The sequence below is a fragment of the Hemiscyllium ocellatum genome, chromosome 23 (assembly GCF_020745735.1).
Source record: "Hemiscyllium ocellatum isolate sHemOce1 chromosome 23, sHemOce1.pat.X.cur, whole genome shotgun sequence".
Taxonomy (NCBI): Eukaryota; Metazoa; Chordata; class Chondrichthyes; order Orectolobiformes; family Hemiscylliidae; genus Hemiscyllium; species Hemiscyllium ocellatum.
Genome location: NC_083423.1, coordinates 31,017,858 through 31,036,498, shown reverse-complemented (window position 1 = coordinate 31,036,498; position 18,641 = coordinate 31,017,858). Strand labels below are relative to the sequence as shown.

The 18,641-nt window shown below is 40.7% G+C and overlaps 1 protein-coding gene across 1 annotated transcript in view; it reads right to left on the bottom strand.

The window, feature by feature from the left end:
- Window positions 1-18,641, bottom strand: part of LOC132826604 (protein monoglycylase TTLL8-like) — a 65,128-nt gene that overhangs the window by 18,873 nt on the left and 27,614 nt on the right. Inside the window, exons 7-9 of the mRNA XM_060842560.1 lie at window positions 6,358-6,472; window positions 2,806-2,946; window positions 574-760 (exon numbers count right to left, since the gene is read on the bottom strand). Coding sequence (XP_060698543.1) covers window positions 574-760; window positions 2,806-2,946; window positions 6,358-6,472 — 443 coding nt within the window. The remainder of the gene's footprint in view (window positions 1-573; window positions 761-2,805; window positions 2,947-6,357; window positions 6,473-18,641) is intronic.

Genomic DNA, 18,641 nt, shown 5'->3' with positions numbered 1-18,641 from the left:
AAGTTAAATAATTGTACATGAAATGTACCAACTAAAATTGCTGTAATTTAATATTCAATGTTTAATGATGTGGGCAAATAAATGACACAGACATATTTTCTGCTGATTTGTGGTTTTTAAATCTTTTTCCACTTCTGTTACTCTTCAGCAAGGTGACAGCAAGAGGTCAGGGTGAATCCAAAATGGAAATTCATGGCCAAAGTTGACACAGAAAGATGGAAAACATACAATGTAAAAACAGACCATGCTAGTATTACAAATGCTGAGCTAAGTGAATGTCGATAGGTGCATGTTACTGGTGGGATTAGGAGCAGTTGATGTTTAAATAGAGTATAAATTAAGAACCAGTTTCCCACAGGAAAGGGATTAGTCTATAAAGAGTATAATGACCTCTATTTATACTGGACTAGGAAATATGTATAAAGCTTTGTGGAAAGGTGACCAGTTCTTGTTTCCTTCTTTACCAGGTAAATAATTACCGTGTTAACAGACCATTCATCCATCACACTAGTGCAAGCTGAGAAAATGTCTATACAATTCAAATAATAACTATTACAGCTTGTGCTTACTTACCGAATGAGGGAGTAATGTTGTTCAATTAGATTTGCCCAATCCTTTTGGCTGAGTATTGGTGAGATGTTCACTTCAAAATATTTTCCAGCACGCATCAGAGTTTGCAAAAACTCTTCACACACTTTGATAGCAGTTTCGATGAGTGCGGTGGATAACTGACATGCTGTTTTGTTGGGCTTTCCACATTCTGAGAAAGGGCAAATAAATATTCCATAAACTAGAATGTACTGTGGCTAATTAGTTTGGAATTAACAATAGAGTTGGGTATTGCAATCATGAAATCTTGGATACAATTTGAAACAAAAGATTCTAAAGGTTGTGTATAGAGCATTAAACTCAAACCAGTGGAATACGCAGACAAGAGGAGACAGCTTGATCAAGAGAATGATCATGCATTGGGTTCATAGAATCTTAGAATCCCTACACTGTGGAAGCAGCACATTTGGCCCATCAAGTCCATACCTATCATCTGAAAAGCATCCCATGATTCACCCTGCTACCCTATGCCTATAACCCTGCAATCCCATGTCTAATCCACCTAACTTGTCCCTCCCTGGACATCCAGAGGAACCCCACACATACATGAGGAGAATGTGCAAATTCCACCCAGCCAGTTGACCAAGGCTGGATTTGCTGGCACCGTGAGGCAGCGGTGCTAACCACTGAACTACCATGCCAACCAATTGAATGAACATGCCATTTGGGTATTTAGAGAGGGGGACAAAGAGGGATTCAGGGAGGATAAGAACAGTAATATTGCCACTGAGATGCACATAGCAGGTCTGAGTTCTGTAACGAAGGAACAAGGATTGGCAATTGTGCCCCCTGAGCCTGTTCTCTGAACACCTGCCTTGCCTGGGGTCTAACGTAGCCCCTCCTGTGTGGCACACGAGAGGCCTGACCCTGAGGCCCTTGTGTTCCCTGATAAAAGTTTGCTTTCAATCTGTGATTTTGGATGAATTTCAATATAATTTAATATAAACCATTTTCTTATCGAAGCAAAATACAGTGGATACTTGAAATCAAAAGTGCTGGCGAAACTCAACAGGTCTGGCAAGATCTGTGGAGAGAGAAACAGAGCTCATGTTTCCAATCTGATATGATTCTTCTCCTGAACTTGTAAGGAGAATCTGCCAAGGGATATAAATATAGAAGGTTGTGAGTGGGCAAAGAAAATAGCAGATGAGTAATACACAGGAAGATTGAGGTTGTCCACTTTGGCAAGAATAAATGAAAAACAGAATTTATTTAAAAGAGAGAGAAGGCTGAATGCTGAAGCATCCAGTGTCTACATACAAAATGTTAGTTTGCAGGTGTAATGAGTAATTAGGAAGGTAAATAGTCCTGATTTCCTTTGGACTGCCATGTTTGGGTGAATGTCTTTTTCAATGCAAGGCAGTTCTGGACTGCCAAACCTTGATCTGGTGCACAGTGTCCTTTTAATTATCACATTGGCAGTGATTCTAAGGTATTCTGGCAGTAGTCAATATTTTCATTTACAGCAAGTGGGATAATCAAGCTAGCATTGGACAAGAGGGGCACTGCAGAGGCTTGATGTGTCATTAATGAGCCAGGTTTCAGATGAGGGCATGGAAAAGTCTGCTAGGCCTTAGGGAGACAAACCCTCCATGAAACTCAACAAAAAAGCCACTTCACTGGTTTCTTGCAATTTTCAGCGCTTGGTGTTTGTTGTAAGGGGGACTAGGTAAGAAAAAAGTTAAAAAGTCTTGCTGCTGCTATTGAATTGCTGAAACATCACATGAAGTACTATGAAGAGTCGTGGTCTCCTTACTTAAGGAGGTGTGCACTTTTATTAGACACAGTACAAAGGAAGTTCACTAGCCTGATTCCTGTGGAAGAAAGAGTTGCATTATGAAGAATGGTTGAGTAGGTTTGTCTGCACTCATTGGGCTGAGAAGAATGAGAAATGATCTTATTGAACTTTAAGATTTTGTGGAGATGTATGGTAAATGCTTGGAGAATATCTCCTCTTAAGGTTGTATCTAGAACTAGGCAGAACTTTACAATAGTTAAAATGGAGAGGAGGAAAGATTTCCTAATTGGTAGTCTTTACAATTTCCTTTCACAAAGAGCCAAAAAGAGACTAGGACATTGAACGTAACCATGGGTACGTGAAACTGTTTATTGATTGACAAGGGACAAGGTTATGTAGGATATCAAAAAATGAACTCTTTACTGAATCTGAACAGATAAAGAATCAGTGCACTTTACCTGTTACCAAGGTTGCTTTAGGTCCTTCAGTATCATCTGCATTCATCTGACCTTGGTCAGTGCTTGAACTTTGTGGAGCATTTGCAGAATTGTAAATTACCCATTTCAATATGCTGATTGCACCGGTAAGCCTGAAGTCATCTGAAAGCAACATTATCTGTTTTTAGACTGGAATTATTTGTAAACACAGTAAAACAAATGTGTATTCTCTATTTCTCATGACCTGTTTCAGTAAATTTATAGAGTTATATCACAGAAATGTCGAGCACGGAAATAGACCCTTCAGTCCAGTCCAAATCATCCATGCCAACCAGATATCACAACCTATCTGCCAGCACTTGGTCCATATTCCTCTAAATCCTTCCTATTCATATATTCATCCAGATGCCTTTTAAATGTTGTAATTGTACCAGCCTCCACCACTTCCTCTGGCAGCTCATTTCATACGTGCAGCACCCTCTGAGTGAAAAACATGCTCTTTAGGTCCCTTTCAAATTTTTTGTCCCTCATCCTAAACCCTCTAGTTCTGTAGTGCCTCCACCCCAGGGAAAAGACCTTATCTGTCTACACTATCCATGCCCTGCATGGTTTTATAAACATCTATAAGGTCACCCTTCAGCCCCCGACACTCCAGGGAAAACAGCCCCAGCTTATTCAGTCTCTCCCTATAGCTCAAACCCTCCAACCCTGGCAACATGCTTGTCAATCTTTTCAATTTTCAATTTTCACAACCTCCTTCCAATAGGAGAGGGTGGGTGGGGAGGAGGCCAGAATTGCACACAATATTCCAAACATTGCTGAGCCAATGTCATGTACAGCCACAACATGACCTCCCAACTCCTATACTTAGTACTCTGGCCAATAAAGGAAAGCCTACTAAATGTCTTCTTCACTATCCCAACTACTTGCAACTCCACTTTCAAGGAGGTATGAACCTGCACCCCAAGGTCTCTTGTTCACCAGCACTCCCCAGGACCTTACCATTAAATGTATAAGTCCTGCTCCAATTTGCCTTTCCAAAACACAGCATCTCACATTATCTGAATTAAACTCTACCTGCCACTCCTCAGCCTATTGGCCCTATGCTGGAGGTTTTTGAAGAAAGCAGTGATGGGTTTGTTAAATCATTTTTACTTCTTTGTCACATTGTGTGACAGTACTTAGTTTATGGATAGCTGATAAATTTGGATTGCTATCCATAAACAAAAGTGACCTCCAATTCCTACAAAGTCATAAAGACTCAGTGATCAACTCTGTGGCTGATATCAAACAAATTAATCTTAGAAATGTTGAAGGCTCTGGAAATTTCCCTCCAATAATACTGTGCATTGTGAGTACACCCCTGTGACTATAACTTGGGCTGCTTTATATAGCGATGGGCAATAAATGGCAGCAATTCCAACATCCCAGAAGTGAATTAAGAAAACCATTGATTGTGTTTCTCCGATAGATTTAAGCTTACATGTCTTTCCTTTCACAGGTTCAATCCAGCCCGGGTTGACTTGAGCATTGGGCGTCTGTATTGTACTTTTTGAAGGTAGGCTGCTAGTATTGCAAGGTCTCTAGTTTAACCTAAACACCATAAGACACGAGGGCAGAAGTAGGAAACTCAGCCCATTAAGTCTGAACTGGCATTCAGTGAGGTCATGCTAAGCTTATAAACTTCAAATCTACTTAACCCACAGCCCTTGATTCCCTTATTAATCAAAACATGTCTACCTGAGCCTTGGATTCACTTAATGATCCAGCCTTTAAAGCCCTCAGTGGTAAGGAATGCCACAGATTCACTACAAGCTGAGAGAAGGAATTTCTCCTCATTTGTGTCATAACTGGATGACCCCTCACTTGGAGATTATGCCCTTTGGTTCTCGACTCTCCCTCAAGAACAGAAAAAAATCAACAATTTTTGCATCTACCCAGTCAAATCCCTGAAAAATCTTTAATGTTTCAGTAAGGCTGTCTCATTTTTCTCTGAACTTCAACAAGTTCAAGCCTAAACTGCGCAGCCTTGCTCTATAAGAAAATCTCTGCAGGCCTGGGATCAACCTTGTGAACCTTTTGTGGGCTGCCTCCTTTGATAAGGGAATCAAAACTGTTCACAATATTCCTGGAGTAGTCTAACTCGTGGCTCTTACAGTTTTAGCAAGACTTCCCTAATTTTATAACATAGAGTTTTTCTCCCTCGCTCTCACTCCTGTAAAATTCTTTATTTTCACTAAGATGTACATTATACTGAATACAGCCGTCCAGTACAGTTTCTCCCTTCTGCTCTGCTTTGAACCTTAGTCACATGTCTCTCTCTTCATATCTAAAAACCATCATCATTTACAACATCATGAGCACACTCATTTCCCATTATTCTGCAGTTTGTATTAAGAGGTAGGAAGGTTTTGCTAATTGTATAATTCAGACAAAAGAACAGGAAGGTGCTTTCCTGTGAATGTGTTAAACTTTAACCAAAGATCAACAATTCTTTCATTATGCCTCAGGTTCTTACAAAACTTTATCATGATAAAAAGTTAGGAACAAAATGCAGAATTAAAGCATTCTCAAAATTCATGAATAGAAAGGGTTTAAATGGACATGGGCCAAATTCTGGCAAATGGGACTAGATTAATTTAGGATATCTGGTCAGTATGGATGAGTTGGACTGAAGGAAAGGAAGGTTATAGTCATATTCAAAAACAATCCAGATGGAGGGATGTGGTGTTGATGGGTTGGGGAGTAAAGGTGAAGTAAAGGTTATAATAATGTGCAAAAAATGATTTACCATAGTATGTCACAAGTGGATATGCCATCAAAAGGAATATTAATTTTCAACAAATCTCCAAATAAAATCTTTTTATAAGTAGTCTGTCATTAGGCAAATGCAAGTCTATTGTGTGTTCATGCTTGGACTGTAGACTGAACAAAAAGCACCATACTGAAGATTTGAAAGAAATTTTGTCGAGATTTTTGGCCTCCTTATAAAGTCATATTTTTTATTTCTCATATAGATAACACCACCTGCCACAGTGTACCTCTCTCTCTAACAAGTGTTCATAAAGTTCCACCAGTGGAGTGAATACATAATAGCCAAGCAAAATTCTGCACTGACTCTGACCATGCATTACTTGGGTGGAGTTAGTTTTGGAGGGATGTTTCAGCATTTACTTTAGAATGATTTTCAAGTTTGCCTAACTGAATTTGCTCAGTTCTTTAGGCGCCCATTAACAGAGTCTCTCAGAGGGAAATGAAACAGCAGGAACTGTGGCAAAAGTACACTGAATTGTTGACCAAAGAGAGCAATTAGAAAACCCATAAGCCTAAATCTATGAACATTTCCTTCAATGAAGTGCATTTGCAGTGTTCCTTCAGAGAAGTAAGAGGAAAAATTCTGTGATGAAATTTAGCACACCAGATTTCATTCGGTGTGAGGGAAGCAAAATGAAAGCTGATTCCCAGGCATGTGGTGATATTTCTTTCTATCACCTCTCCATGCAATTATTTCTAATTCAGCTGATGATAGTTTTTTCTTATATTGTTCTAAATGGATGGGAATCTCATACTCACTGCAGAGAGTACGCTCATCTTCCATTTCAGAAAATAGATAGCACCGCGGAAAGAAAGTGTCTGCGCTCTCATCCAAATGGGAAGGCAACTTTCTCAGATTCATGCAAAGTCTGGCCTTCAGTGAAATAACATTCAAAAAAAAATCTTTGATCACATAGACATCTGTTTAGCTGATGATATTTAGATTAAACATTCATAATCAACAGAGTGATTCCAACTAAATTGCATTTTTATAAGTTTTATTCAATGTATTCATTATTGTCATTGATGCAAGTGCACTTGTGAATTTGCAGAAAGCAAATGAAGTAAATTACTAGGTAATCTGTTTTGCTGTTGTTGTCTAAGGAATAGATTTTGGCCACTGTTTTACTCATGTCTGGTTTATTATCCCATTGCTAGAGGTTTGTGGACTTAAATAGTCCTTTTTGGCAGTGAACTTTTACATCAAAACTACAAAAATCAGAATATACATGATTATTATGATAAATGAATGAAATTATAGTCAGTTCAAGACTCAATGCTACAATGTCTGAAAATCTTTTGTGTTAATTAAGGAACAACATAAGAGTAACATTTTGTAAATTAATGGGCAATTAAGCAGCTCAAGACTTTTTTCATACTTAACTACAAATAATTCCGTAATAATTCGACCTTTAAAGACAATCCACGAGAAGGCTGCTGTTTAGTTCAAATCACTGAGGGGAAGAAAAGACCAAAGATGTGAAGCAAAAAGACATGAGGCAGCTGGGCCTTCTGCATTACCAAAAGGTAATTTGTAAGTTGGATGAAATCACTTTCTTCTTCCAGTTACACTGCTTGGTCAGTCCAATATTACTTATTGACAAGAACAAAGGAGGAACATTTGACATGTTTATATGCCACTCCACTCTGTAACCAATTTCCCATTCAACATCAATAAGCTAAAAATTACAGATAAAGAATTCAAAGAAAAATGATACCTTATCCCCAAATGTAATTGTTGGACTTTAATGACTCATTTTCTCCAGGAGATACTTTCTCATTGCATTTATTTTGCTTCTGATGAAGAAAACGTTTGAAATGGGGCAGACAAAATTTCCAGAACCAATACAAACTTCCTCTGGGACCTTGTCATTTTTCAAGAGTGTATAATTGTAAAATAATCTAATGCTAATAGCACCTTTCTTAAGAATACATGAATTGACTATTTTCCTTTATTATTCCATGGATTATGAAGTGATGATAGCAAGGACAACATTTGTCACTCATTCCAGTTTTGCTTTTGAAACTGTGTGGCTTGCTATCCCATTTCAGAAGGCAGTATATAGTCACTTAATGTGTGAGCCTGAAGCCGCATATGGACCAGACCAGGCAAAAGCAGTAGACCACTTTTTCTTAACAGGACATTTGTAAATCAAATGTGTTTCTACACCAACCAATCATTGATGTCATTTTGGCCATGGATGAGATTAATTTTACATTTCAGATTTAATTACCAAATTTAAATTTCAGCAGCCACCTGGGAGGGATTTCAGCATGTGCTCCCAAAACAAAGCTGGGCACCTGAATGACTAGTCCAGTGCTATTAGTACTATGCCACCATCTCCATCTGGTGATTGATTGACTCTGAAAAACCAAAGTCCATCAAGTTGTGCCAGTTTGACATTCAAGGAGTGAAGGACTTTGTGAATCACAAAAACAGCTGTTGTTTCTGAGAAGCTCTTAAGGGCCATGGGAGTGTAATTGATAGCCTCTTTCACTCAAGGAACAAAGCAGTAGGACTGAACATGGCTGACACTGCTGCCTAGCTGTCTTCCTCAATGGAAACATGGACGATGCACAGTCAAAATAGAGCAGCAGTCACCTCCTTTATGCTCCAATGTGTGATAGCCTGTAAGAAGTCACCTGCCTACAGCAGAAGAGATACTGGCATGGGGTTCTCCCAAATCCATGTAGCAACAGGTCTTGGTGGACAATCTGACATTGCTCAGTTAATACTGCCAGAACATAATCAGTCATCTATGGCATCATCTCTTTGACATCTCTGGAGATAATTTGCTCTTGTCCTCAGGATGTGTTGACAGGACTGTGTCCTTCTTAAAAAAGATCTACACTGGATGACTGCATCCAGCCCTGCCTCCTGTTCTAGTGATACCTGCTGTTGCCATTGCAATCTCTGCTGTTAATAGGCAAGAGCTCTTCATCATCTCATCCTTTGCTGCTCACAAGGATGCAGGAATATTGAGTAAATGAGACCCATGGCTGCAATGTGTTAAAGAGGGTAGACATAGTAATGAAAGCATGCTTGCCCAGGGTTCTCATCCATAGAAATAATGATCAGAGAGTCTGTTTGGTGTTTTTTTTTCACATCCAGAACAACACATCAAATGTCCTTCTCTCATTTCAGTTGAGGTTCCAATCGGAGATGTGACATTTTTGTATGTCACTCTAACATTTCCTGCTGCTGCAGCTTACACCCTCTCTTCATCCTCACTCCTGCACCCATTATCGTAGACCCACATCATATAACCTTTTGCCTTTCCTCAGTGACACTTGAACCTCTTTCCACTCACTACATTTGACTTGCCACAAGTTCCATTGACATTCCATCTATCTCCCCTGTGCCTACAGCCACATCCATTCAAATGTCTACTCTGACAATGACAATTACCATCCTCAGTTATATCAGACGCCCTTGCAGCCCAAGTTATGAGAAGTATGAATACCCTAAGCTGGATCTCCTCACTGGTGAATCCAACTCCCACCCACCCCCCCAATGACTGTTCCACCTACCACACAGTGCCCTCAATGTGAACCAAACAGCCCTTACATTGACAGCACCAGACTCATTGATTAGGTCCCTCATTCATCTTACCATCCCTGCCTGGAAGTAATCACCCCACACACAACCACCACACCTGGGACTTCCCTCCTCCTGCAGGGACCTGAACACACTCCTCTGTCTTCTGTCCATTCTCTCATTTGCCTACTCTGAACTAAAAGCAAAACTTGCCACACATTCCGCCCCCCACCCCCCCCCCCCACCCCCCCAATCCCGCCTCTTGTGCCACAGAGTTCAATACAGACAACTGCTCACCTTAGCAAATACTGCACAAATTTGAGTGGTGAACTGGGTTGCATGAGATTCTGATGTGTCATTGCTATTAACTTGGAGGTAGAACCTAATTAAATAAAAGATTTACACTAATGAAAATTCATAGTTGCAAATGTATTAGAAGATTTCATCTATCACAGAATGGTGTGAGGCTAAACCTGCAACAACACTCTGTTGACATAATTCCTACCTTTGGGAAATTCATCCAGCAATTCCTCATTATCAACACTTAGCTTGTATATCCTGACACTACATCTCACCTTCACATATGAATTAAATAGGCCAACCTCATAACCCACCTGCCATAGCTCTGCATGCTTCCATGCCATTCAACTATAACAGGTCAATTATCAAAATACTCCATCACTGCTTGCAGAAGGCCCCTCACACCAGGTAGTGAGGCAGTTGGTAAAGTCACCATAGCTCTCTCATTAGAGAGAGAGAGAGAAAGACAACGGTGGATTTAACCTGAGAGTCACCACGCGAAGGCAGAGGTTCTTCATAGTAAGCTCTATCGATGCAGGAATTGAACTCATGCTGTTGATATCATGCTGCATTGTAAGCCTGCCATCCAGCCAACTGTGTAACTGACCCCCAGTACTTGAGTAAGATGACACACTGAGGAACCACAATCCATATCCTGCGTGTTCCCCAGGTCATGGGTACCAATGCAATAGATCGAGTGGAGGAAAAGCAATTTTAACCATATGTTGTACAGAAGCAAATACCCCATGGACCTCTATGCCTTCTGTGTCTCAGCCATAACAGGCATTTTTGAAACTCCAGAAGTTTGCATCAATGAATAGTCCTTAATACAGAGAGGAGCAGCTTGGTTTCTCATTTGCAAATAAAAAATCTTGTTTGGATACTGTACAGGTCTTCTCAAAATTTTTGTTTTAAAACATCAACGTTGCCTTGACTACAAACAACTTTCTCTCATCAGGATTAATATTACTTGTCGTGACTCTGATGTATAATGATGCATAATTAAGGACAGGGAACATGTGATGATGAGCATCACGGTTGCTCAGTGCTGCCTTACAGTGCCAGAGAAAGAGTTTGATTCCATCCTCAGGTGACTGTCTGTGTGGAGTTTGTATGTTCTCCCATGTCTGTGTGGATTTCCTCTGGGTTTTCAGATTTCCTCCCACGGTCCAAACATGTGCAGGTTAGGCAGATTGGCCATGCTAAATTGCCCAATGCGTCCAGGGATATGTAAGCTAGGTAGATGAGCCATGGGAAATGTGGGGTTCCAGGGATAAGGTAGGGAGCTGGCCGCACTAGGGACACGACATGCAATGATGTGTGAACAACATATATACTGAGGATTATGAGAAAGTGAATATGGATAATAATTGAAATGATGCTAAAACAAAAGTAGACATCTTATTTGTAGAAATAGGACCTGAAAATAAAATATGTTAAGACAAAACATCAGCACAGCAACGTGAAGTGGGGACCTTGTGCAGTGTTTAATGTCTGCTAGAAACCAAAGTGAAAGCAGGTTACAGCAGAGGTCAAGGTCACATGCCCACAGCAATGCAATAGTATACCTGTGTAAATGTAACACTCCAAACAAAAAGAATGCACCAAAGAATACTGAACATGAAATGTGAATAGGCGGTGTAAATATAATCTGTCATGGCAAGTGAGGTGCTTTTGCACTGTATTGAAGGAAAATAATCTGCATTGCACTTTATAGAATGTTAAATTTGAAAAATTATGGAATGTATTTTTCCAAATGTTATGAACAAAGTACATTTTTCAAAAAACACGAATGGCTTTGATTTGTTTTCCCTTGAAAAGAGGCTGCGGGGCAGCCTATTAGATGTCAATAAAATTATGAAATTTGATTGTGTAGATACAAAGTGGGTATTTCCATTTTTGAAGAAGCTCAAGGAATCAATGTAAGATATTTGCTAATTAAACTAATAGGAATTTCTGACAAAATGTCTTGAGCCAGAATGTGCTGAGAACGTGGAACTCATTACCACAGGGAGTAGGAGATGTGAATGGGATAGGCATATTTATGGAGAAGCTAGATAATCATTTGAGGGAGAAAGAAATAAAGTGTTAAGCTAATATAGCTAGTTGAGGAAAGCTTGAATCAACAATAAAGGCTGATATGGATTGTTGAGCCAATTGCCTGTTTCTGGGACTTTTACATCAGGCCTTCCCATAGATTTTGAGAGTTTTGTACTGCAGCGCCCTCTACAGAGGAGTAGGGAACTGTGTGATCAAGATAAAGTGACAGCTTGAGGCCAAAGCGTATTTGCTCACTCAAGCCCCGTCAATAACCAGGCAACAGCTGCTGGGCTACTCTGTTGTTGTTTGGGTTCTGGGTGTAGTAATGTGAGATTTACATTCAAGTGAATGAAAAGAAACAGATTTTTGTGCACGTAACTATAGCAGAGGATGATAAAAATAGGACATCTTACCTAGGTGCTGCAGACCAAGGCTCCAATTTCATGTGATCTGACAACACGATGACATGACTCCTTTGATACATTTTCACTATAGTCAGAGTAAAGGTATAATTCCCCATACTCTGCACTGAAGACAGTTGAGACCAAGAAGGGAGAGTCTTTCTGCTGCTGTTTGTTCCCTCAATATGCCCTGTTTATAACCACCCTGAGTTCTGTGCAGGTGAGCCTGAGAGTGAGGGTGGATGATTTCCTGGTCACTGTCCACTACACCTGGGATCCCTATGGTCAGGATCTGAGCTGCTTCTCAATTTATTTGCATTGAGGTTCCAAACATTACTTAAAGGCTATAGTTGAATATTAAGCATAATAAATGCAATGGAGTTAGAGAAAGCCTATTATTGGAAACGAAACATAGTATATCAAACAGTTAGGTGTGTGTGTTATATCATTAACACAAGCACTGCAACTCTAACATGTGGGAAATGTGTCCTCTGCAGTGTGTGACAGGTCAAATACAGCCATCTCCTTAACAGATGGGCAAATGGGCTGAGGAGTGGCAGATGGAGTTTAATTTAGATAAATGTGAGGTGCTGCATTTTGGGAAAGCAAATCTTAGCAGGATTATACACTTAATGGTAAGGTCCTAGTGAGTGTTGCTGAACAAAGAGACCTTGGAGTACAGGTTCATAGCTCCTTGAAAGTAGAGCCGCAGGTAGATAGGATAGTGAAGAAGGTGTTTGGTATGCTTTCCTTTATTGGTCAGAGTACTGAATATTGACATTGTGAAATCATGTTGCGGCTGTACAGGACATTGGTTAGGCCACTTGTGGAAAGATGTTGGGAAACTTGAAAGGGTTCAGAAAAGATTTACAAGGATATTGTCAGGGTTGGAGGATCTGAGTTGTAGGGAAAGGCTAAATAGGCTGGGGGTGTTTTCCCTGAGGGGTGACCTCATAGAGGTTTATAAAATCATGAGGGGCATGGATAGGATAAATAGACAAAGTCTTTTCCCTGGGGTGGGGGTGCCCAGAACTAGAGGGCATAGGTTTAGGGTGAGAGGAGAAAGATGTAAAAGAGACCTAAAGGGCAACTTTTTCACACGAGGGTGGTGCTTATATGGAATGAGCTGCCAGAGGAAGTGGTGGAGGCTGGTACAATTGCAACATTTAAGAGGCATTTAGATGGGTATATGAATAGGAAGGGTTTGGAGGGATATGGGCCAAGTGCGGCAAATGGGACTAGATTAGGTTGGAATATCTGGTCAGCATGGGTGAGTTGGACCGAAGGGTCTGTTTCCGGGCTGTACATCTCTATGACTCTAAATTCACCTCGAAACATCCTTTAATCACATATTACAAAGATAATGGTGTTTCTTACTAATCAGAGCAATCAATTCCATAAATTACTTCAATCGACCCAGGCACAAAGTGAGAAATATTGCAGCAGTGAAGAACACTGAAAACCATCAGTCCAAAGTCACCCACTCATGCCAAGCAACTGCACTTACCATATGTCATGCATTACTGTTTCTGATTAACTGGAAATCAAGTTCTGTATCAGTTAGTGATAGCTGCAGCAAGAAAAGGTGACCCATCTATTGTGTTAAGTAATATAGTAGAGAGTAAGCAGCAATATTCTCCCAATTTCCTAGATTTGATTCTCATCTGCTTAGACTGCTCTAAATGAGTATCTTTAACCCTCCTCCAACTCTGGGTAAACATTGCTGCCCAGTGAATGTTTCATATTGAATAGTGATTTCTGCAAAGCAGACTTTCAGAAAGACCAGAAATATCAAAACCTGCCCACTTCTGCATGCGACTGAGCAAGCAATGAGAACCGCCTTGGGATATGTAGGAGAATAGCTCCAGTCGCATTTTAAATATCAGACAGAGTCGAAAGGCCTCTCGCCCCATTCACCTTCTCCATTGCACTAAAACTGGGTGGCAGCCAAAAAAACAATACTAGGTGTGGTGTTATTATTATGGAAGTATCACAAAGTTCTGTGTCTGGTGCCTAATTTTTGTTTGATCCACCTTTCTTTGTACAAGAGATGAGTTGGCAGAACAGCATCCTTAACCCAGTGCTTCTGCTCAGATTCTTCACTTACATTAGGGTACATCTTACTGCAACAGTGCACCATGCCAAAGGGATACCTAAAAAGAGACAGTGCAAGATAGTAGACGATGACATATCCCTCACAGATCTTCGATGCTCGCTTTGAGCAGAATTTTGGCGGAGAGGTAACACCTATTCCGATAAGTCCTGATGAACCTATCCCAACAGTCACTGCATCAGAGGTCAGATTAGTTTTCCTTCGTGTGAATCCAAGGAAAGCGATGGGACCAGACAGAGTACCAGGCCGTGCACTCAGAGCATGCACAGATCAACTGGCAGAAATCATCACGAACATCTTCAACCTCTCCCTGCAGCAGGCCACTAGCTCTGCCTGTTTCAAGAGGGCCAACATCATCCCTGTGCCTAAGAAGGCTCATGCAGCATGTCTCAATGACTACCGCCCAGTGACCTTAATTTCAGTGATCATGAAGTGTTTTGAAAGACTGGTCATGGCATTAATCAACTCCAGCCTCCCCACTACTCTTCACCCTCTCCAATTTGCCTATTGGACCAACAGATTCACATCAGATGCCATATCACTTGCCCTTCATTCCTCCTTAGAACATCCTGACACCAAGAACAGCTACATAAGAATCCTACTCATTGATTACAGTTCAGCCTTCAATACTATTATCCCTCGAGACTGATTACTAAACTTAGTGATCTTGGACTATGCCTGACTCTCTGCAACTGGATCCTCAGTTTTCTGGCCCACAGGCCTTATTCAATGAAGATTGGGGACAATATTTCATCCTCACTAACACTCAACACTGGAGCCCCTCAGAGGTGCGTACCCAGCCTCCGAATGTACTCACTGTATACCCATGACTGCGTTGCCAAATACCAGACTAATGCCATTTACAAATTCGCTGATAACACCACCATAGTCAGTGGAATCTCAGATGAAAACGAAGCAGACTACAGACAGGAGGTGGAAAAACTAGAAAAATTGTGCTCTGAGAACAACCTAGCTCTCTACGCCAGCAAAACCAATGAACTCATAATTGACTTTCGGCGGGATGTTACTCATGCCCCCCCTATACATTAATAGCACAGAGGTGGAATGAATGGAGAGTGTCAAGCTCCTGGGAGTGGTCATCCACAAGAAGCTTCCTCGGACTCTTCATGTGGAGGCAATGGTTACAAAGGCCCAACAACGTCTCTTCTTCCTCAGTCAGCTGAAGAAATTTGGCATGACAGCGAGTACCCTTGCCAACATTTATAGGTGTGCCATCGAGAGCATTCTGTCTGGATGTAGCACTACCTGGTATGGAAAGTGTACCATTCAAGATCAGAGACGGTTACAGAGAGTGGTGAACTCAGCCCAGACAATCACAAAGGCCAACCTCCCATCTACAGAATCCATCTACTATGCCCGCTGTCAAGGAAAGGCCGCCAACATTCTCAAAGATCCATCCCACCCTGTTTTTTCTACAACCTCTACCACTGGGGAAAAGGTACAGAAGCCTGAACACGAACGAACACACACACACACACACACACACACGCCAGCTTTGAAACAATTTCTACCCTACTGTTGTTAGAATATTTGTTAACATTCGCCTGTATCTGTCTTTTTGTTTTTGCCGTTGTTTACCTATGATTTACTTATCTATGTTACTTAACTCTGTGATCTGCCTGTACTGCTCACAAGACAAAGCTTTTCACTGTGCCTCCTTACACATGACAATAATTTCAATTCAATTCAATTAAGTTCAATCACAATTCTGGTTGGTTTCATCATCAGTACCAAGAAATGCTCAAGAGTACCACATCCTGTTTTCTGTACTGCTGAATCCTAACTTTGAAAAGAATGAAGAGTAAACATCTGCATAATCTTTCTCTGTAGAAGCCATCCAAATTCTGTGGTTTTGTCTCATGTCCTAGTTACCTACTTCCTAAATTAGCGGAATAATCTGCTCTTGAAGAAACTAATCGAAGTGCAGTAGCAACATTCATACCGAAATAGTCAGAACACTGGGAAACTAAAGTATGCGGGCTCCCCAATTTACAAATCAGAATTTATCATGTTAAAACTGATCCAGCAGTATAAAATGGGAATAGAGGTGCGACCTATTAAGTTGATAGTTAGTTTAGCAATTCTTTTCATAATCCTAAAACTTACTTGAAGAAAGTAATGCCAATCAGCCTTTACCACCAACTGAGCTGCATTTTGACAACGCCGTCTTTATGAACAGCTCTCCCACTAAATATGGTTGCATATGCACCTTACTTTTAAAGGGTTTATCATGCGCTATGCTTCTACAATGGCACAACTCTGTCTGGTAATCTGTTGTGTGTGTATACACACACACACACACTCTCTCTCTCTCTCAAGCACACAAACACACGCACACACATCTAAATATATGAAAGTGAATAATTTCATCCAAAATGTGGATTTATTTGCAAATACATAATTTGTAGTCACAGTCAGTGAGTGTGGCATTTTACAAATGCCTGCTTTCAGAACAAGATCAGCCTGATTTAAAACTCAGACAGGTTCTGAAGGCCTCACACCTACAGTTCATGCCTGACATTGTGTATCTCTGCCTGATTGAAGGTGGGGAACTAGGCAGACACTGATTAAACCTTTAATGATTTTGGGACAGTGACTTGCAACAGATTCTGAATTTGCATCTTAATCAATTGGAACTTACATTTCCTTTCTAACAGAGTTCTCCATCAGCCATTTTAGGTTTGCTCACTATACTTAAACCAATTGTATGATCCCTTAATATCTCTGCTTATGAACTCTGTGTCTGTGTACCCTCTCTCACTTCACCTGATGAAGGAACATTGCTCTGAAAGCTTGTGATTTCAAATAAACCTGTTGGACTATAACCCACCATCGTGTGACTCCTGACCTTGTCAGAAAGCAACGAGTATATTATGTGCCACACAAATGACAAAAGGATGTCCAACCATTGCCACTTAATACTTAATGTAATTATTGTCCCTGAATCACCTTCCATCAACATCCTGGGGGGTTATCACTGATCGGAAATTGAATTGAATCAGTCATAAAAAATATCATGACCACACGAACAGATCAGAGGCTGTGAATTCTGCAGTGAGTGACTTGACTTCTGATTTCATATAGGCTCGCCACCATTCACAAGACATAAGTCAAGAGTGAGATGGAATAATCTCCACTTGCCTAGATGGATGCTCCTCCAACTACACTCAAGAAGCTTGACACCATCCATCATAAAGCAGCCAACTAGACTGACACTCCTGCTTATACCCTCAATATTCATTCTCTCCACCACCATGCACAGTGATAGTGGTGTGCACCCATATACGCTGTGACAACTCACCCTGGTTCCTGTGAAAGCACCTTCCAAACCCATAAACTCTCCCGGCTGGAAGAGAAAGGACAGCTAAGACATGGGAACACCACCCATCCAAATGGCACATCATATTGACTTGAAACTAAATCACCATTCCTTCACTGTTACTGGGCCGAGAGTCTGGAACTCCCTATCTAATGGCACAATAGATGCCCCACAGCCTGAGGACTGCAGTAGCTCAAGAAGGCAGCTCACCACCACCTATTCCTCTCCAGCCCCCCTCTCCAATCTTTGCCCTTCACTACGTCTCCTCTCACTTACCATAGGGTCAATGTTCTTTCTCCTGTCTCTATTCCCCTCCACTCAGACTTTTAACCTCTTAACTCCTCCTTCCCTCTTCACTATTCTCCATTCTTATTTGCCATGCCCTGTAAATACTAGCTAAAGTATTGAAACACCACATCTCCAAGATTCCTTACAAACATCTTTCAGAGTAACAGAATATTTAGAACAATAGTATCCCATTTATATTTTGTAACAAAACTTACATTTACATAGTGGGTGGCACGGTGGCACAGTGGTTAGCACTGCTGTCTCACAGCACCTGAGACCCGGGTTCAATTCCCGACTCAGGCGACTGACTGTGTGGAGTTTGCACGTTCTCCCCGTGTCTGCGTGGGTTTCCTCCGGGTGCTCCGGTTTCCTCCCACAGTCCAAAGATGTGCGGGTCAGGTGAATTGGCCATGCTAAATTGCCCGTAGTGTTAGGTAAGGGGTAAATGTAAGGTATGGGTGGGTTGCGCTTCGGCAGGTCGGTGTGGACTTGTTGGGCCGAAGGGCCTGTTTCAACACTGTAAGTAATCTAATCTAATCTAATCTGTAAGTAATCTAATAGCACTCCTTACATGTAGAAAGAAGCCTCACTAAACATAATAAATATGCATTAAGATGTACCCGGTGGTACAGTTTATGTGCATACTGCATATTTAGGATAATTTGTTTAGTTTTAAATGATGCCTCTAGCATTATTAGATTGTTTTACATGATATGATCATTGGTCTACAACTAAGAAAGACAGATAAACTGAAAAAAAAGTTTCATTTGACTTTCTTGATGAAGATTTTAGTTGGTATCCAAGTGTGAAAAATATTGTCAGATACAAGCTCCACTCCTCTATTGACAAAAATTGAGATTTATATTAGAAAAGCAGGTTAATTCCCATAAATGTTACAAATCTAGGAGCTGATTTTGAATAAAAGGCAATGGGTAAAAGATAAAAGGCATAAAACTACATGCAAGGTGGGCATGTAGTTATTTCTGCCTTTTTTTAAAAAGTTAAAAGTCACAAAACACCTGG